This window comes from Oratosquilla oratoria, chromosome 18, assembly GCF_046742065.1.
Source record: "Oratosquilla oratoria isolate Oo_2021 chromosome 18, ASM4674206v1, whole genome shotgun sequence".
Classification (NCBI taxonomy): domain Eukaryota; kingdom Metazoa; phylum Arthropoda; class Malacostraca; order Stomatopoda; family Squillidae; genus Oratosquilla; species Oratosquilla oratoria.
Genome location: NC_134794.1, coordinates 15,639,467 through 15,656,966, shown reverse-complemented (window position 1 = coordinate 15,656,966; position 17,500 = coordinate 15,639,467). Strand labels below are relative to the sequence as shown.

Below are 17,500 nucleotides of genomic sequence, written 5' to 3'. Positions count from 1 at the left end.
CATTGTATGGGTTAGGTGTTTATGAAGTAATGTACCTGAGCGAGCTGCCTCTTTTCTACCAACCTCTTACATGGTCTCTTTTTCGCTGTGGATTCGAATCCTGCATTCCTCTCCGATGCCCAGCAGTGACTGTTAAGCCGTTACACCAACAGTCAACAAAGCTCATAGGGCAAAGGTGGCGACTTAAGCCGCAGGCATGAGCCTCCTGGCGTAAGCTCCTCGCCTTCTTCATACACAAATAGATGTCTTTAATGTGAATCTAGAATGAAATCTTCAATGCTTCGAACGAAAAATCCCCGAAATCTAAAAATAGATAAAAAATAAACAAATAAATAAATAAATCCGTACAGCAGAAACACTTCCTAATGTTTTTGGAAGTCTTGGAATATCGGAAACTACCGTACTTTGGAACCTCTCTTTAGATAGAACTTTGCGATGGTTACTAGCCTGTGGCCCTCAGGCCACCGAGTGGCCAGGAGTGTCCTAAGTGGCGCCACAGATCGAAAACTAGTTGGAGTTAGTGGATGGTTAGCGATATAATCTAGTGTAGGAAGTGTTCTCGAAGCGGCCGAAAAAACAGCAGAGCATAAGCATAGGCCTTGTGCGAAAGCAAAAGGAGAACAGGGCGTGGCGAGAAGGGCCCAGGACGTTCGTGTTGTCGATTATTGGTCGCCAATGGATGGATGGTGGGGGCAAGTCCGTCGCCTGTCGGCTCTGCTGGCGAGCTAGAGGGATCTTTGATGTAACTAAACTTGAACTGAATTGTTGGGGCGAGGTTCTCTATTGGCTCCACACGTATCATCGATTGCACTCCAGAATCCTCTCTCTCTCTCTCTCTCTCTCTCTCTCTCTCTCTCTCTCTCTCTCTCTCTCTCTCTCTCTCTCTCTCTCTCTCTCTCTCTGTGTGTGTGTGTGTGTGTGTGTGTGTGTCTTTATCTCTCGCTCGTTCGCTCACTCTATCTCGCTCTTTCCCTCACTCTCTTTACAAGTGGTTCAAGGACAAAACTAAAATAAAAAATAAAAAATAAAAATAAAATGGTGGCCAAATTGTGCCAGGAAAAAGTGAGACGATGGCTACAAATAAAAATAAAAAAAATGCGGTGGTGAATCACAAACTCTGAAACCCCCGAATTTATAAACGAATAAATCGTCCCCTACATCATCACTCATAATGCGCGTCAACCCATAGTATTGACAACGTGAGGAAAAGCATTTCTGGACCCACACAAGGGGACTGAAAGCACCAGTATGGAATCAGCATAATGTGTCCTTAATATTGATTTCGTAGGAGAAGTTTAAGACGAATGAGAATTAACGTAGCGATTACCCACACAGGCGGCCCGTGTTCACATCTGTAAAGGGGTGAGTGCACTCAGAGCTTTCGGAGAGTTCAAAGCAAAGGATGAGATGAGAGACGTTTGACTTGTTCCTGGAAAAGAAGACTAGTTTTGGTAAGCGCGCACGCACACACACACACACACACACACACACACACACACACACACACACACACACACACACACACGATTCGATGGCGCAATTGGTAGAGTTCCTGCCTCCCACTACGGCGGTCCGGGTTCAAATCCCGCCCAGGGGTGAAATAATTTCCGAATCGCTGCGCTGCGAGTCGATACTTCAACTCTCATGGGCTGGGAGTTGAGTGTGTGTGTGCATGTAAGGTCACAGCATTATCCATAGATCGGTCATATATGAGCTTGAGCTCTCTTCTGGGATGGAAATAGCTGTCGATCACGGAGTCCAACACCCTGATCAAAGACTGTGGTGGTGAATATTACACACACACACACACACACACACACACACACACACACACACACACACACACACACACACACACACAGTGTATATTGTATGTATTTATGTAATAAAATGAGGACTACAACACAAGTACATCTAATAAAACATTATTCGAAATATTTATAGCAAATGCGCCCTCAAGGCTCATTGGGCTTCGAGCTCTGCTCTTAATCACTTGGACTCGGGATCGATTCCTAAAGACCTTCGGCACCAACCACCTGCCCTGGCTCTCTGAGCATACAGGGTAAAGGTGATAGGTTGCGCTGGAGCTAAGCGACTCCTGCCGTGTGCTCCTCGATTTCCAAACCTACACTTTTTTTTTAAGCACGCGTGCGCGTGTTTGTGTCTTCAGCATTATATTTGGGATTTTGAGGGATTTAGGGATCAAGAGAGGGATTATGGGAGACAAAGGGGACGAGAGGGGCAGAGTAAGCAGATCAAAAGTGGAGGAGGATGGGAGGAGAACATATGGAGGGCAAGGAAGGTGAGAAGATGGAGAGGATGGGAGGAAGGAAGGAAGGAAGTGAAGTTGGAGGTGAACAAGCTGGGGTGGAGGGAGACGAGGGAGGGGGTGGAAGGGGCGTGGGAGGAGGTAGTCAGGTTCGTAACAGGTTTGGCAAGGAAAAAAAAATGTGTGTTCGTGCGTTGGTGTTCTTCGTGGATCTAATCGTAATCTGTGCAGGGCTGTCTTTCTGAACATCTTAAGATATCTTATTCGATGTTGTCTGCTGCAGGATGCACGACATTACGAGTGTTTGTTTTTTCGTAATCAGTTTTTTCAGTTGGCAACACTGCATGTCGTTTCGTTTGATACAGGAATTATTTTTTTTTATTTTTCGTTTGTTTTGGTACCTTTCTTTGTAACTTCCACTTTGTAAGACATAATTGAATAAAGTAATGATTTATCAACACGCGTATACAGCGATAATCGAAAAGGGAATTAGATTTATTGTCGAGTTCTTTTGATGCGCTGAAATCAGGGTTGCCAACCTGTTTGGTTTGTCATACAGACAAGGTTAGGTAACCGTAGGATTGATATCGTTAAATAAAGGGAAGGGAATCTTGAAATTTGATACTCTTGCACATATATATATACAGTGAAGTGAATTTTTAGACAGAAGCGTATCGTTGGGGACGCTAAAATCTGTTTCATGTTGCATTGGATGTATGCAAATATACCTTTATTAGTTAAATATTTGACTTGTTTATATAATTAGTTACATTATTTTAATTAAAGTAATTTCTTGTAAACAAGATTGTGTTAATATAAGAACGGAGAATGATATATTTGCATAATTCTTATGTAGATGATATGATGACTTATATTCAGATTGATTAGGTGAAAAAATAAATTAAATGTAATATAGTTCTCGAAACAGGACAGTAGAAAGATGGGGTGTTTTGCTAGTGAAGGTGACAAATGCTCACAATGTTAGTAAAAAATTCCGAATATGGTAACATCAACATGGGGCACGTAAGACCTGGCCACGTACAAGTAGACAAGATCTAAGAATATAAGGTCTAACCACTTCCGACCGAATTTCGAGGGAGTTGGCGCAGCGGGCCCGTGAACGTCACCTGGCTGTTCAAAGTGGGGTTAGCGGGTCCTATAGCTGTCAGTTGAAGCTGGTCCGTCATTGGAAAATGACGTTGCCTTCGCTCTCACCGCTCCACGCAATTAGTTATATTCTGACAAATATTATATAAAATATTATAGTTCCTGTCTATATATATGAATATATAATATATATACATACATACATATACCAAGGCCTTTTTCCCCCTTCCAAGGGAGGTAGCCAAAAAGGGAAAGGCACAAAAACACTCCCACCCATTTCATCCCTAAATACACTCCACACCCCTCCCACCCTTCCCTCTCATCTGAGCACCTCCTGGATGACGGGTCATCGCTGCACCCTGCCCACCGCCCTGGGTCAGAAGCAGTGTCGCAAGACACAGTACATCCACAGCAAGGCCGCTTCATTTAATCGGCGACCCCCCCTCTCCGTCTACCTTTGCATATAAGGCGAGGACGGGGAGAAATCCCTTCGGGCTGCGTCAAAATTTACTCACACATACTACCCCACCCCCCCCATCCCCCCCCCATCCACCACATGCAGTCACAACATCATCCATATACAACCATTCTCCACTCACCTCTGTCTTCCGTCCTCTCCCTTCCTTCCTCAACAGACATTCCCCTCTTCCCCAAAGCCCCCTTCACCCCATCCATCCACCTCATCCTAGGACGTCCCCTCATGTTCACTCCCTCCACATCTGCCTTCCATACCTCTTTTACTAGTCTTTCTTCACTCATTCTTTCCATGTGTCCAAACCATCCTAATATTCTTTCATCAACCCTATCTCCCAAATCCTTTTTCACCCCTGTTCTCCTCCTCACCTCCTCATTTCTCACTCTATCTAGCCTAGTAACCCCCACCATACTTCTCAGACACCTCATCTCAAACACATTCAAACTCCTTCTCTCTTCTTCTCTTATGTTCCACGTTTCTGCCCCATACAGTGCTGTTGGCACAATCACTCCTTCATACAGTCTCCTCTTCGCATCCATTCCCAAATGTCTATTCCTCATTACACTCTTTAAACCACCAAGGCATTTACTCGCTTCTCTCAATCTACATTCTACCTCCACCTTCACTCCACCTTTTCCTGCTACACTTGCACCCAAGTATCTAAAACTATCCACTTCCTCCAGTCGCTCTCCCTTAATGTTCACTTCCAGTCTACTGCCACTTTCACCCCTTGTACATCTCATCACCTTACTTTTACCCACATTTATCTTTAGCTTTCTTCTATCACATACTCTCCCAAACTCTGCCACAACCTTCCTCAATCCCTCCTCTGACCCTGCCACAAGCGCAGTGTCGTCCGCAAACAACAGCTGGCTCACCTCCCACTTTTCTCCATTTTCTTTAACCATCTCCAATCCCTGACTCACTACCCTAGCATTCACCTCTCGCACCACCCCATCCATGTATAAGTTGAAAAGCCAGGGCGACATAACGCATCCTTGACGAAGTCCCACCTTTACTTCAAACCACTCACTCTCTCCATTTCTTAATCCTAACACATGCTCCTACTACTCTCATAAAAACTCTTGACAGCTCCCAAAAGCTTTCCTCCTATCCCATAAATCTGCATAACCTCCCACAGTGCCTTTCTGTCTACCCTATCATAAGCCTTTTCCAGATCCATAAAAGCCCAAAAAACATCCTTCCCCTTTCCCTATAGCTTTTCTCACATATCTGTCTTACCACAAAGATCTGATCTACACAACCTCTACCCATCCTAAAACCACACTGTTCCTCACCAATTACTCCATCTGCTCCTCTCATAATCCTCTAATTTAATATCCTCCAATACGCCTTCCCTACTACACTCAACAGGCTAATCCCTCTGAAATTACTACCTTCACACTTGTCCCCTTTTCTCTTGTAAAGTGGAACTATACAGGCACTCTAAAAGTCCTCCGGTACTCTACCCTCTCTCCAGCAAACATTAAATAACCTCACCAACCAGTCCACCATCACTGAACCTCCCTTTTTCAGACATTCTGCATGACATCCATCCAGACCAGGTGCCTTACCTGCTTTCATCATCTTTACAACTTCCTTCACCTCATCCTTCCCCTTATTTCTCCTCCATTCTCCTCACTCATCACTCTCATTTTCTTCGCATTGCCCACTGCAGCTATCTTTCCTTCCCTATCCTCCTTCACATTCAGCAACTCCCTAAAATATTCTGCCCATCTTCCCCTCACTGCCATCTCTTCCATTATCAACTCTCCATCTGTACCTTTTACCTTTTCTTCCCTACTTGATTTCGCCTCCTCTTCCTCTCTTAATTTCTTTCCAAAACATCTTTTTATTACTTTCAAAATTTTTCTGTCATACTCCTACCCCATTTCACATCTGCTCTCCTCTTTGACCTCCTTTACCTTTTGCTTTACTTCTCTTTTCTTTTCTTTGTACGTCTCATATGACTCCCCTGTCCTCTTTTGTAACCAATCTGTGAATGCTCGCTTCTTCTCTTCTACAACCTTCTTTGTTTCCGTCATCCCACCATTCACTACCCTTTCTTCTATTTCCCCCTGTCCTTCTTGTTCCACACACCATCCTTGCACACTTTAAGGACTCCCTCCTTGAACCATCCCCATTTCCTCATCCACACCCATCACTGCTCTATCCTTTACTCCCTCCCACTCCTCCTTCAGCTTCTTTTCGTACTCCTTCTCCTTTTCCTTTTCATTCAAGGAGTTCACTCTAAGAACCTCCCTACCTTTTGTCCCTTTCCTCCTTCTCCATCTATCCTCCACTCTCAGCTTACCTTCCACCAAAAAATGATCTGATATTCCCCCACCCTCTCCCCTTAGCACATGTACATCCTTAACTCTTCCTATCATAATCCTATTTACCACTACATAATCCATTAGCGCTCTATCTACCACCCTTCCCTCCACCACCTCTCCCATGTGTACTTATGCTTGACTTTCTTCCGAAACACTGTATTTGCTATCATCAACTCTCTTTCTAGGACACATATCCAACATCAAATCTCCACTACGATTATTACCTGGAACTCAACACATCCAAAACACTCCATCAATTGGACCATTTCCCACCCTAGCATTAAGGTCTCCCAGTACTATACATTGACATTTCTTCCTAAACCCTCTATGCACTCATTTAAATCTATCCAAATGGCCCTCCCTTTCTTCCATGCTCTTCTCACTGCCCGGCCCATATGCACTTACAAAGACCCACATCTCCTTTCCCAGTTTCACCTTCATCCACATTATCCTTGAGGAAACCTCCTTCCACTCCACTACCCGTTTACCTATCTCCTCACTTACTAGAATAGCCACCCCTTCCCTCCCTCGCCCTCTCTTCACTCCTGATAACCTCCCACTTACACTCCCAAACTTACACTCACCCTTCCCTTTCAACTTAGTTTCACTCAAAGCCAACACATCCAACTTTCTTCTCACAAACATACTACCTATCTCTTCCCTTTTACTCTCATCTGTACCACATCCACGCACATTAAAAGACCAAACCTTAGGGTGCTGGCCCGAGGCCCTCCAGCACCCCTTATGCCTTTCCTTTGCTTTTTAGGATATTGCCCCTTGGGGCTACAGGGAGAAGGATGCCTAGTCCCTCTCCCCGTCCCTTTCTTCTCGCCTCTTACGATCCAAGTGGGAAACTTGGTGGGCAGTATTCTTTTCCCCCACCACAGGGACTTCCCCCAATCAGAAAGAGAATACTCAGAGAAATGGTACAGGACAGCAACAAGGGGTGTTGGGGGACAGCATAACGGAGGGACAGTCGTAGTATAAAAGTGTCATTCATTTCTCTATGAACAGAATTTTCTTCTATCATAGACAAAATGATGTGTGGCTCTGGTCCGTAGGGGCGCCCCATATAGACCCTAAAGTATCGACTGCATGCTACTTTGCCACAATAACAAGCAGCCAAAATACCCCAGACGGGGTATATATAATCTATATATAATATATAAAATATTATAGTTCCTGTCTTCCTTGGCGTTTCACAGTTTTCCTTCATTGTATCACAAAGAGAAAATGGACTCAGCCAAATGACGTCAGAAGCTGCGCAGAAGAATTCTAACGGTTCTGACCTGTATATTTAGACCTTGCAAGTAGACGCACGAACACACACACACACACGTGTTTATAAGAACATAAGAATGAAGGAGACTGCAAGAGACCATAAGGCCTACACTAGGCAGTTCCATGCCTATTGCCGCCCATCATTCCCACTTATCTAACCGTCTCTTAATTTTTTTTTAATTTCAGCGCTCACTACATGGTAACTAAGTCTTTTTCGTTTGTTAACCACTATATTGATAAACCAATCCTTGGATATTTCATTTTTAAATTTGTCCAGTTCAAATCCATTATTACGAGTCCTGTATAGATGTGTGTGTATGTTTCACTATACATGCAACCTGTGTATTCATAAATATACATTGTATTTTATTCATACAAGACGCATTATGTGCATTCATGTATGCATTTTTGTGTTCATGTATCTACAGACACACACACACACACACACACACACACACACACACTCGGGGGCGCGGTGGTAGAGTCCCCGGCTGCCACTACGGAGGTCCGGGTTCGAATCCCACCCTGGGCTGAAATAACTTTAGTATCGCTGCGCTGCGAGTCATTACTCCAACTCTCGTGGGCGGGGAGTTGGGTGTGTGTGTGTACGTGTAAGGTCACAGCATTACCCATAGATCGGTCATATATGAGCTCTGAGCTCTCTTCCGGGAAGGAAATAGCTGTCGATCACGAGTCCAACACGTGATCCAAGACCATGGTGAATCACACGCACATACACACATACGACTCGGTGGCGCGGTTGGTAGAGTCCCCGATTGTCACTACGGCGGCCCGGGTCCGAATCCTGCCCAGGGCTGAAATTATTTCAGTATCGCTACGCTTCGAGTCGTTACTCCAACTCTCGTGGGCAGGGAGTTGGGTGTGTGTGTGCGTGTAAGGTCACAGCATTACCCATAGATCGGTCATATATGAGCTCTGAGCTCTTCCGGGAAGGAAAGAGCTGTCGATCACGAGTCCAACGCGTGATCCAAAGACCAAAGTGAATCACACAGACACACACACACACACACACACACACACACACACACACACACACACACACACACACACACACACACACACCAAAAGGACTTTTCCTCCTTATACGGAGGGTAGCCAAGCAAGGCTTGCATCCATCCTTTACCCATCCCACACCCACCAAACATCCATTTGTTTTTCCCCGTGTCCTCTTTGTGGATGAGGGGACATCCCTGTCTCCCGCCCACTGCCTGAGTCTCAAGCAGTGCAGCAAGACCCAGCACCACAATAGGTCCCAACAGCCGAAGCTGGTTTATCCCCACCTATTCATTATATCTTTGTGTGTGTGTGTGTGTGTGTGTGTGTGTGCAGGGAAAATAGTGGATAACTTTTTATGTATAACTGGAATTATTATGTTTGCAAGCACACGCACTTCTTTATGCTGATCCGCAAGCATATGCTGCAATGGGGCTCTGTACACGAACACTTTGTGCAGCCGTTCCTAATTTCGTGTAGATTCGCCGTTCTCGTTCGTCGTCGTTCCGCCTTCTTACCCTTGGAAATCCATTCGAGTTTCGTGTTTCGTGTCTGGGCGCCCGAGCAAGCTTTCCTTGCGTTTCGTCATGTGTTGTTTGATACTTTCTGTTCTTTGTCGAATGCGCTGTCAACCGAACAACTTGCAGGTTTGGTGTCACAGCGTCTGCAACCGACGCGTACAGAAGCTTCTGGAATGTGATGTTGACGACTTGACGTCATGTCGTCTTCAGTCTTCGGGCGCTTGTCACCGTCATTGTTGTTGTTGTCGTCTCGGACGGTTAATTTGGGGATGGTTATATGGGATGAAACTAGGCTGCCTAAAAGGATGTAGTATGATTTAAATTTTCTACACTTTTGGCACTTGTTTATGTTGTCGATTTTGGGTAATCCCCTCCTCGGGCTGTTTGTTCGTCGAGTCCAGAACCTGCTGGCCGCGAAAATTATTCTCTTTTTTTTCGCGTCCCTGTCCTTGAGTCGTGGGGTTCAGCGCGTACCATGCTTCAATATTTCTTCCAGCGATCAGACTGTCTCTCTTTTATGACATATTTATTTTGTCTTTTCCCATGTCTTTATCCCAGACTACTTACCTGAAGTATATGTGTTGACAAGCGGACGAGGGAAGATGAATTCGGTTATAAATCTTCAATGTATTGCAAGTTCACATCATTTGCGTATAATGATATTATATATTAGGTGCAGAGGGCGGAGACAATGGTTGATGTAACAAGTCGGATGGGAGGAGTCATTGTAGAGTGGAGAGTGGGGAGGAGGAGTGGTATAAGAGAATAGTGGAAGGGATATGATAGAAGAGGGAAAGGGAGGAGTAAATGAGGAAGAGGAGAGGTAGGATGGAAAAGGGATGGAAGGAGAAGAGGAGAGAACGAAAGAAAAGAGAGGAGGGGTGAGGAGGAGGAAGATGAGGAGTAGAAGAGAAAAGGGAGAGTTGGGGAGGGGAAGAGGAGGAAAGAGAAGGGAGGGGAAGGAAGAGAAGAGAAGGGAGAGGAGAGGAAGGGGAAGGAAGAGAAGAGAAGGGAGAGGAGAGGAAGGGGAAGGGAGGGGAAGGAAGAGAAGAGAAGGAAGAGGAGAGGAAGGGGAAGGGAGGGGAGGATAAGGAAGCACTAGATTAACTCCATGATTGGACACGGTGAAGCCAATAGGACTTAAGCTCTCCAGGATTAAGACCAAAATCCACGACTCAGCGGCAAGTTGACGCAGGGACAAAATAGTGGAGATCCTGGAAAGATTGATTTCTTTTGGGACTCAATTCAATATTATATTCTAGGAGTTCAATCCTGCAAGTCGTTAAACGACTGAAAAGGGACTCTGGACCTGCAGATAGCCGCAAATAGATTCTGGGGGATCCAGGTACTTGTCCAGGACAAAGATGCGCAGTGTCCTTGTGGTCCATTTCTTCTTGTATGGACGTGATTCCTGGACACTTCATGACTTCTGCTCTCAACTGAGTTTCCAGAAGTTCATGGAGGTTCCACTGGAAGGACCGTGTTCCAGTTGTTGGTCGAAATGTTGATAGGATTCTTGCGGGATATGGTGTTATCCTTTGGCGAAATTTGAGGCGAAATTGTAGGCGATAATGTTGGACGAAATGTTCAACAGCGAGACTGATCCGAGGGAACGTGGGGGAGGGTTGCTGGGGTGAGGTAGTCAGCTTTTGGGGTATGAGTCAGCCCCGGTGTAGTGCGACCTGAGATGTTTGGCTGGGTTTACATGTTGAGAGCCACTGGCGCGAGCAACTATCATGCCAGTCAGGCCAGGCTTGCACGTGTATTGTTTAAACTGACAGGTATAACTGACAGGTACAACTGACAGCCTCATCTCGCGACGCTTGTACTTCGTTGAGCGAAGTTAGTTAAGTTTATCCATTTTGTGTGAGAATGAAGATAGTTAACCTCACTTCCTCGGACAGCGTAAACTTAATTCCTTTCGCGGCGGTTATAACTAGTTTTAGTCGAGTTAACCTGAAGCGGTTTCGGGGACGAAGTTAAGGGAAACTTCCTTTGGGTGAATAAAATCGCCTGGCGGCAGCCAGAATGTACACACGTCACTACCAAAGACGTACATATAAATTTTATTTCTATTGTTAGGCAATCTTATTAAACTGAATGGTGTCTTTTATTAATATTTTTGATTATCAGTTATTTATAAATATATATTTATAATTGTCCATCTATCAATATTTTTTATTAATTAATGGTGATATTATAGTAATATTTATTTATTGTTCCAAACGTACAATGTCACTCAACTGGTCGTGTTTGTGGACTTCCCACGGTCGCTGTCGTCGTGTGTAGATGAAGCCCTTCGCTTATGGTGACCGACTTTATTGATTTTATTCTGGTTAAGGCAAGACGGTTTTATTCGGTTGAGGAAAGGTCATCGCAGGTTCTTTTATTAATCTTCTTCGTCGTCTTCCTCTTCGTCTTTTTCGCCTTCTTCTTCGTCTTCGTCGTCTTTTTCGTTTTCTTCTTCGTCTTTTTCGTCTTCTTCGTCTTTTTCGTTTTCTTCTTTGTTTTCTTCTTCGTCGTCGTCGTCATCTTTGTCGTCTTCTTTTTCTTCGTCTCCTTCTTGGTCGTCTTCGTCTTTATCGTCTTCTTCGTCGTCGTCATCGTCGTCGTCTTCTTCGTCTTCTTCTATATTTCATTCTATCCTATGTTTTTTTTTTCTATTAGATTACGTTCGGGTACGTTACGTTGCGTTACGTTACGTTATGTGGAAAGGTGTTAAACAGGATCTCCAGTCTTCAAGAAGAACTATCCATCCATCCAGCGCCACCGCCCTCTCTCTTGCAGGAGACCCACGGCCCCAAAGAAACCGGCCACGGTCACTGGTGGAGAGAGAGGAAAAGCGTTCTGTATCTTCTGTTAAATTCGCCTCTATGGAATTTTTAGTTTTATACTTATATCTTTGTTTTTTAATTTTTGTTTTTGTTTTATTTCTATTTTGTTTTATCTATTTATATTTTTTTGTTTTATGTAATGTTCTTGTTTCCTCTTTATTTATTTTAGTTATATACATTTTCTTATCTTTACAATGATGTTCCTTTATTTAGATGAAATTATTTGGATTTAGTGAAAATAAATTGATCTCGTGGGGACGGGATTAAGAAAAATCGTGGACCAATAGATACTTCTAGATGTAAACCAGTGGTTCTTAACCTTTTTCAGTGCCCGTACCCCTTGACACAAAAACATATATATATATATATATATATATATATATATATATATATATATATATATATGTGTGTGTGTGTGTGTGTGTGTGTGTGTGTGTGTGTGTGTTTAAGACAGATTGAACAATTTTAGAAGCTCTGTCAAGGGGTTCGATCCCTGGCTTCGTGATTATGCACTCACAAGTCAGGGTTCGAATCCCTTGGCAGGGCTTCTAAATATATATATATATATGTATATAGATATATGTATATATATATATATATACATATATATATTATATATATACATATATATATTATATATATATATATATATACATATATATATATATATATACATATATATATATATATATATATATATATATATATATATATATATATATATATATATATATATAAATAAATAATAATGATAATTCTCGTAGCCCATCCAATATCAGTACAATGCAAACATGAAAAGGAAATGGATTAGTGATGCAAACCTTGCTGAGAAATTATCAGATATATCCAATTACTGAACAAAGGTACTTTTCTATTTCAAATTAGAAATGTCAATTAGTAGGATACAATGAATGCACATTATGCTTTCTCGTGGTAAATATACAATCCCATCATGCCTCTTGTTTTGGGTATGTGGGTTGCAAATGGCAAATTGGTGTAATGAATTTGTCGATTTATTTGTACTTTATTTTCTGTTACTATTATTTTTGTTGCAGTTATTATTGTTATTATGATCACTATTATTATTATTACTATATTACTATTATTATTATTATTATTATTATTATTATTATTATTATTATTATTATTATTATTATTATTATGACCATATTATTGGAATTGGAATTAACTTACGTTTCCAGTGAGTGCAGTATTGAATAGTTTCCAGCAAATTTAGTGTCGACATGTTGCAATTACTTATTCCATTCAAATCCTGACCTCTGCGTCCTGCTCACATCAAATTATCTTCGACATTTCACCTGACGTCACGTCTCCGTTTTCTTATGTTCCAGGGTGGATCTGTCGCCAGTCGACCAAGAGGAGATGAGCTTCCGTTGGTTACGTCGTCTCCGCCTCGTATGACGTCATCACCCCCCTGTATCTCGGCTCCGCCCCTTTATATGACGTCATCACCATCCTACGTAACCTGCGTGCAAGCCGGCGGGCCGCTGGCGCCTGGAGGCGTCGGGTCCTCGCCCATGTCGGATGACGGTGAGTTGTTGTTGTTGTTGTTGTCGTCTGAAGTGTGAGAGTTCGTTTCGGGTTTCGTTTTATTTCTTTAATTATTTTGTTCTTGGCGTTTTAGATGATTATTGTGTATATATATTTTTTGTCCGTATCCCGTATGGATTTGTTTGGCTTGAACCACGAGCGGAGTGAAGATATTGAGATGTTTGTATATGTGTACACATTCACTTGTACGCGCGCCCCCCCCCCCACACACACACTTGCACGCCCCCCCCCCACACACATACACATCCACTTGCACGCGCGCCCACACACACACACACACACACACACACACACACACACACACACACACATGTGGTGTGTGAGTGGTCTCAGACCTACCCAGAGATCGGCAAATAATGAGCTCTGAGCTCACTGCCGTAGGGTGGTGTCTGGCTGTCTCGACAGAGACTACAGCAGATCCGAGGTGAATACACACACACACAAATACCATACACACACACACAAGCACATACACATCCACTTGCACGCGCGCGCGCGCACACACACACACACACACACACACACACACATATACACACACATACACATCCACTTGCACGCGCGCCCACACACACACACACACACACACACACACACACACACACACACACACACACATACACATCCAATTGCACGCGCGCCCACACACACACTCACACACATTCGACTCGTGGCGCAGTGGTAGAGTTCCTGGCCGCCACTACGGCGGTCCGGGCTCGAATCCTACCCAGTGCTGAAATAATTTCAGTATTGCTGCGCTGCGGGTCGTTACTCCAACTCATGGGCGGGGAGTTGGATGTGTGTGTGAATGTAAAGTCACAGCATTACCCATAGATCGGTTATATATGAGCTCTGAGCTCTCTTCCGGGAGGGAAATGGCTGTTGATCACGAGCCCAACACGTGATCCAAGATCATGGTGAATACACACACACACATACTAACAGCGAATTCCAAAGGGGGAAATGAAAAAAAAAAATCCTCAGTGAAACTCAAAACAAGTTGAATGACACAATTTGGCCCAAAACCTTAAAACAATTCAAGAATATTCATGAAGACTGTAAAATAAAAGTAAAGAAAAAAAAAAAAGGAAGATGAAGAACATAGGCCCAAAGCGACGACAGAAAGCATCCACGCAGACACATCGCAGGCACATCTGCTCTGTCACAGGCGGATGTGCCTGCAGAAGGGGTGAGGGCACCCCGAGCAAGCGCAAAACCAAAACAACCGACGCTTATGTTTTGAATTCCCTGCGTTGGCCCACGTACTGTATATCTAGACCAGCGTTTACCCAACCTTTTCCGACCATAGCACCCCCTGTTGTCATGTCTAAGCAGTCCAGCACCCTTGTCTTGTTGTTATTAGAAGGATAAAAGAAAGTGAAGTGTACTGCTTTGATGATTTATTTTCTTGATTCCTTAGAACTGAAACAAATAGACAATATTTTTTGTAGAAGAAATAAGAACAGCCTAGAAAAATAAAATAGCATGGAAAAAGTCAAATATGTACAAGTGGGTAATCAATGATACATATATCAATGTGATTTTTGTGTGCATCACTTCCTAGCACCCTCTAGAATTGATTTCAACACCCCATGTTGGGAAACGCTGCTCTAGAATAACATAGAGCCTGGTTGGGAATCTAGAACGAGAGGATGGGTATATACCATCTGGTATGGACTCGGTCGTGCGCAGATGAATAGAATCGCCTGGTGACAGGTAGAGGAAGAGGGTAAGGACCATCCGGAACGAAAGGGGTTACTTGTACATGTAGATACACATATATACATACATACATATATACACACATATTTACATACACATACATAAATACATGCATACATACACATTTACATACACATTCATAAATACATGCATACATACACATATACATGCACACATACATACATACATACACATTTGCATACACATCCATAAATACATGCATATATACATACACACATATATACATACATACATGCAAGCTTAAATACACATATATACATACACGCATACACACACACACACACACACACACACACACACACACACACAAATCATGTGATGTTTTAACATATATTCTTTTACGCTTTAACGCACTGATCACACTCTTTTTGTTCCCTTGTGTGTTTTGTGTTTATGAAGTGTGTCTGGATATCATTTTGTTATGTCTCTTTTGCATCCATATTATTGTTAAAGACCTGAAATATAGAGTAGAGTATCTTTGTATCTTCCTGGTCAGTTGAAGTGTGGCGCGTAATTTGTCCGTAGACTTCTCTCTCTCTCTCTGTCTCTGTGTGTGTGTGTGTGTGTGTGTGTGTGTATGTGTGTGTGTGTGTGTGTGTGTGTGTGTCTCTTTACATATATATTCATGATATATATATATATATAAATGTATATGTACATATATGTATATGTATGTATGTATATATTTCACAAATGCGTCTACCGAGTAGTGATTCAGAAATGCAAATTGTTTTTGTACTCCGTATTTTGTCAACAAGTGTTGCTGAAAAAATGTACATTCAATAGAGAAAACAAAATCTTCAATAGTCTCTTTAATCTTATTAAATGGTGTTCACCTAAAAAAAAACCTGAAGAAATATCCGACAGCGAGTCTCGCAAACAGCACTCCATAAAAGGCTGTCTATTTGTAATGAATTAGGGTAATTTACGACGAGAGTATCGCCGTCATTTCCTGGCTTTGAACGACCTCAAATCAACAAAGTCTATAGAATAGAAGTTCATAAGAACGTCATTATGCATCGGAAAACATGAGTTTCCTAGAAATGAAATGCAATCACATTTCGCCGAAAATTGCGCCAGAAAGTATTTTGGCTATTTTCATTATCGAAAAATACGAGTATCCTAGAAATAAAATACAATCACATTTTGCCGAAAATGGCGCCAGAAGTTATTTTGGCTAAATATTTTTGACCCACGAGAATAGGTAGTTAGAATAGGTTTAGTTAGGTTAAGGTATATCTTTTTTGATTCTCCACTTGCAGGTGGGAAGGAAGAAAACCTCTCAAACATGGCGTATATTGTGGCGGATTCTCAGCCCATAACCCGCCATAGCGGTCTAATGTGGCGCGATTTGTTACCGTACACAAGATAGCGCTCCACAAAATAACCGAAAAGAAAATGTTTACTAAACTCTACATAATTTTATATTACGTAAATATAATATTTAGTGAAGCGTGGTAGCATGGCGAAATGCAATTTGTGCCAAATATTTATTTACAACTTGATGGAGTGCGATATTATGGGGAAGGTGAAATTTGTGGATAGATGGTTAGTGCCTTGATGTATACACGCGCGCACGGAAGGGGGTAGAAACATCACGATAGTTGGGATCTGTATACGTTAGAGAGAGGGGGAGATTTTTCAAACTCTCTTTTCTGTTTATAAACATGTGTGCGAAGTAAAATAATGACCATACTCACAAAACTAAGGAGGAAATTTCTCCTTCCTTCCTTCGCGTGATCTCAGTTGGCAGCCCTGATTAAGTCGTTATCAAATGCAAAGCCATGTCTGATTATACCAATTACTATCGTAACTTACGAGTTAGGAAGTAAGTCATTATGTCTCGTATCGTAATGAAATACATAAATATATATAAAACCAACCAACTGCGTTAATTTTATCTAATATATATCAAATCGCCGAACTGTATCTCATCATCTAAGCGAATCGAAAGACACGGTTGCCAACCTGTACAGGGAAAGAAAACTCCTTTATGGCTCTTAGGTCCTTGTTGTCTCGGAACTGTCGCTAATACTCACGTTACACCTCCGTTCTCCCCAACGACTCCACCCTAGGTCGTCCTCGAGCGCCTGTCACGTTCATGTTGTCCTTGGGCGCAAGGTGTTCCTCATCTTATACGCCAAAACATGCCAGTGTTTAAAGGCTCCCTCTCACCTCAGGTAAACAAGAAGCGAGCCAGGAGCCAGTGTATACACCTCGACTAAAACTTGTTTGCTAATGTCTATGAACCCTGTCTGGATAATGAAGAGGTGGGGGTAAACCAGTTTCGGCGGGGAGGGGGCGGTCTGTTGTTGTGGGGGAAACTATGCCTCGCTGCGATGCATTTG

The 17,500-nt window shown here is 42.8% G+C and overlaps 1 protein-coding gene across 5 annotated transcripts in view; it reads left to right on the top strand.

The window, feature by feature from the left end:
- Positions 1-17,500, top strand: part of LOC143035077 (sodium-dependent nutrient amino acid transporter 1-like) — a 125,509-nt gene that overhangs the window by 59,304 nt on the left and 48,705 nt on the right. For all 5 annotated transcript variants that reach the window (XM_076201586.1, XM_076201585.1, XM_076201583.1 and 2 more), the window contains one exon: positions 13,190-13,388. In XM_076201586.1, coding sequence (XP_076057701.1) covers positions 13,190-13,388 — 199 coding nt within the window. The remainder of the gene's footprint in view (positions 1-13,189; positions 13,389-17,500) is intronic.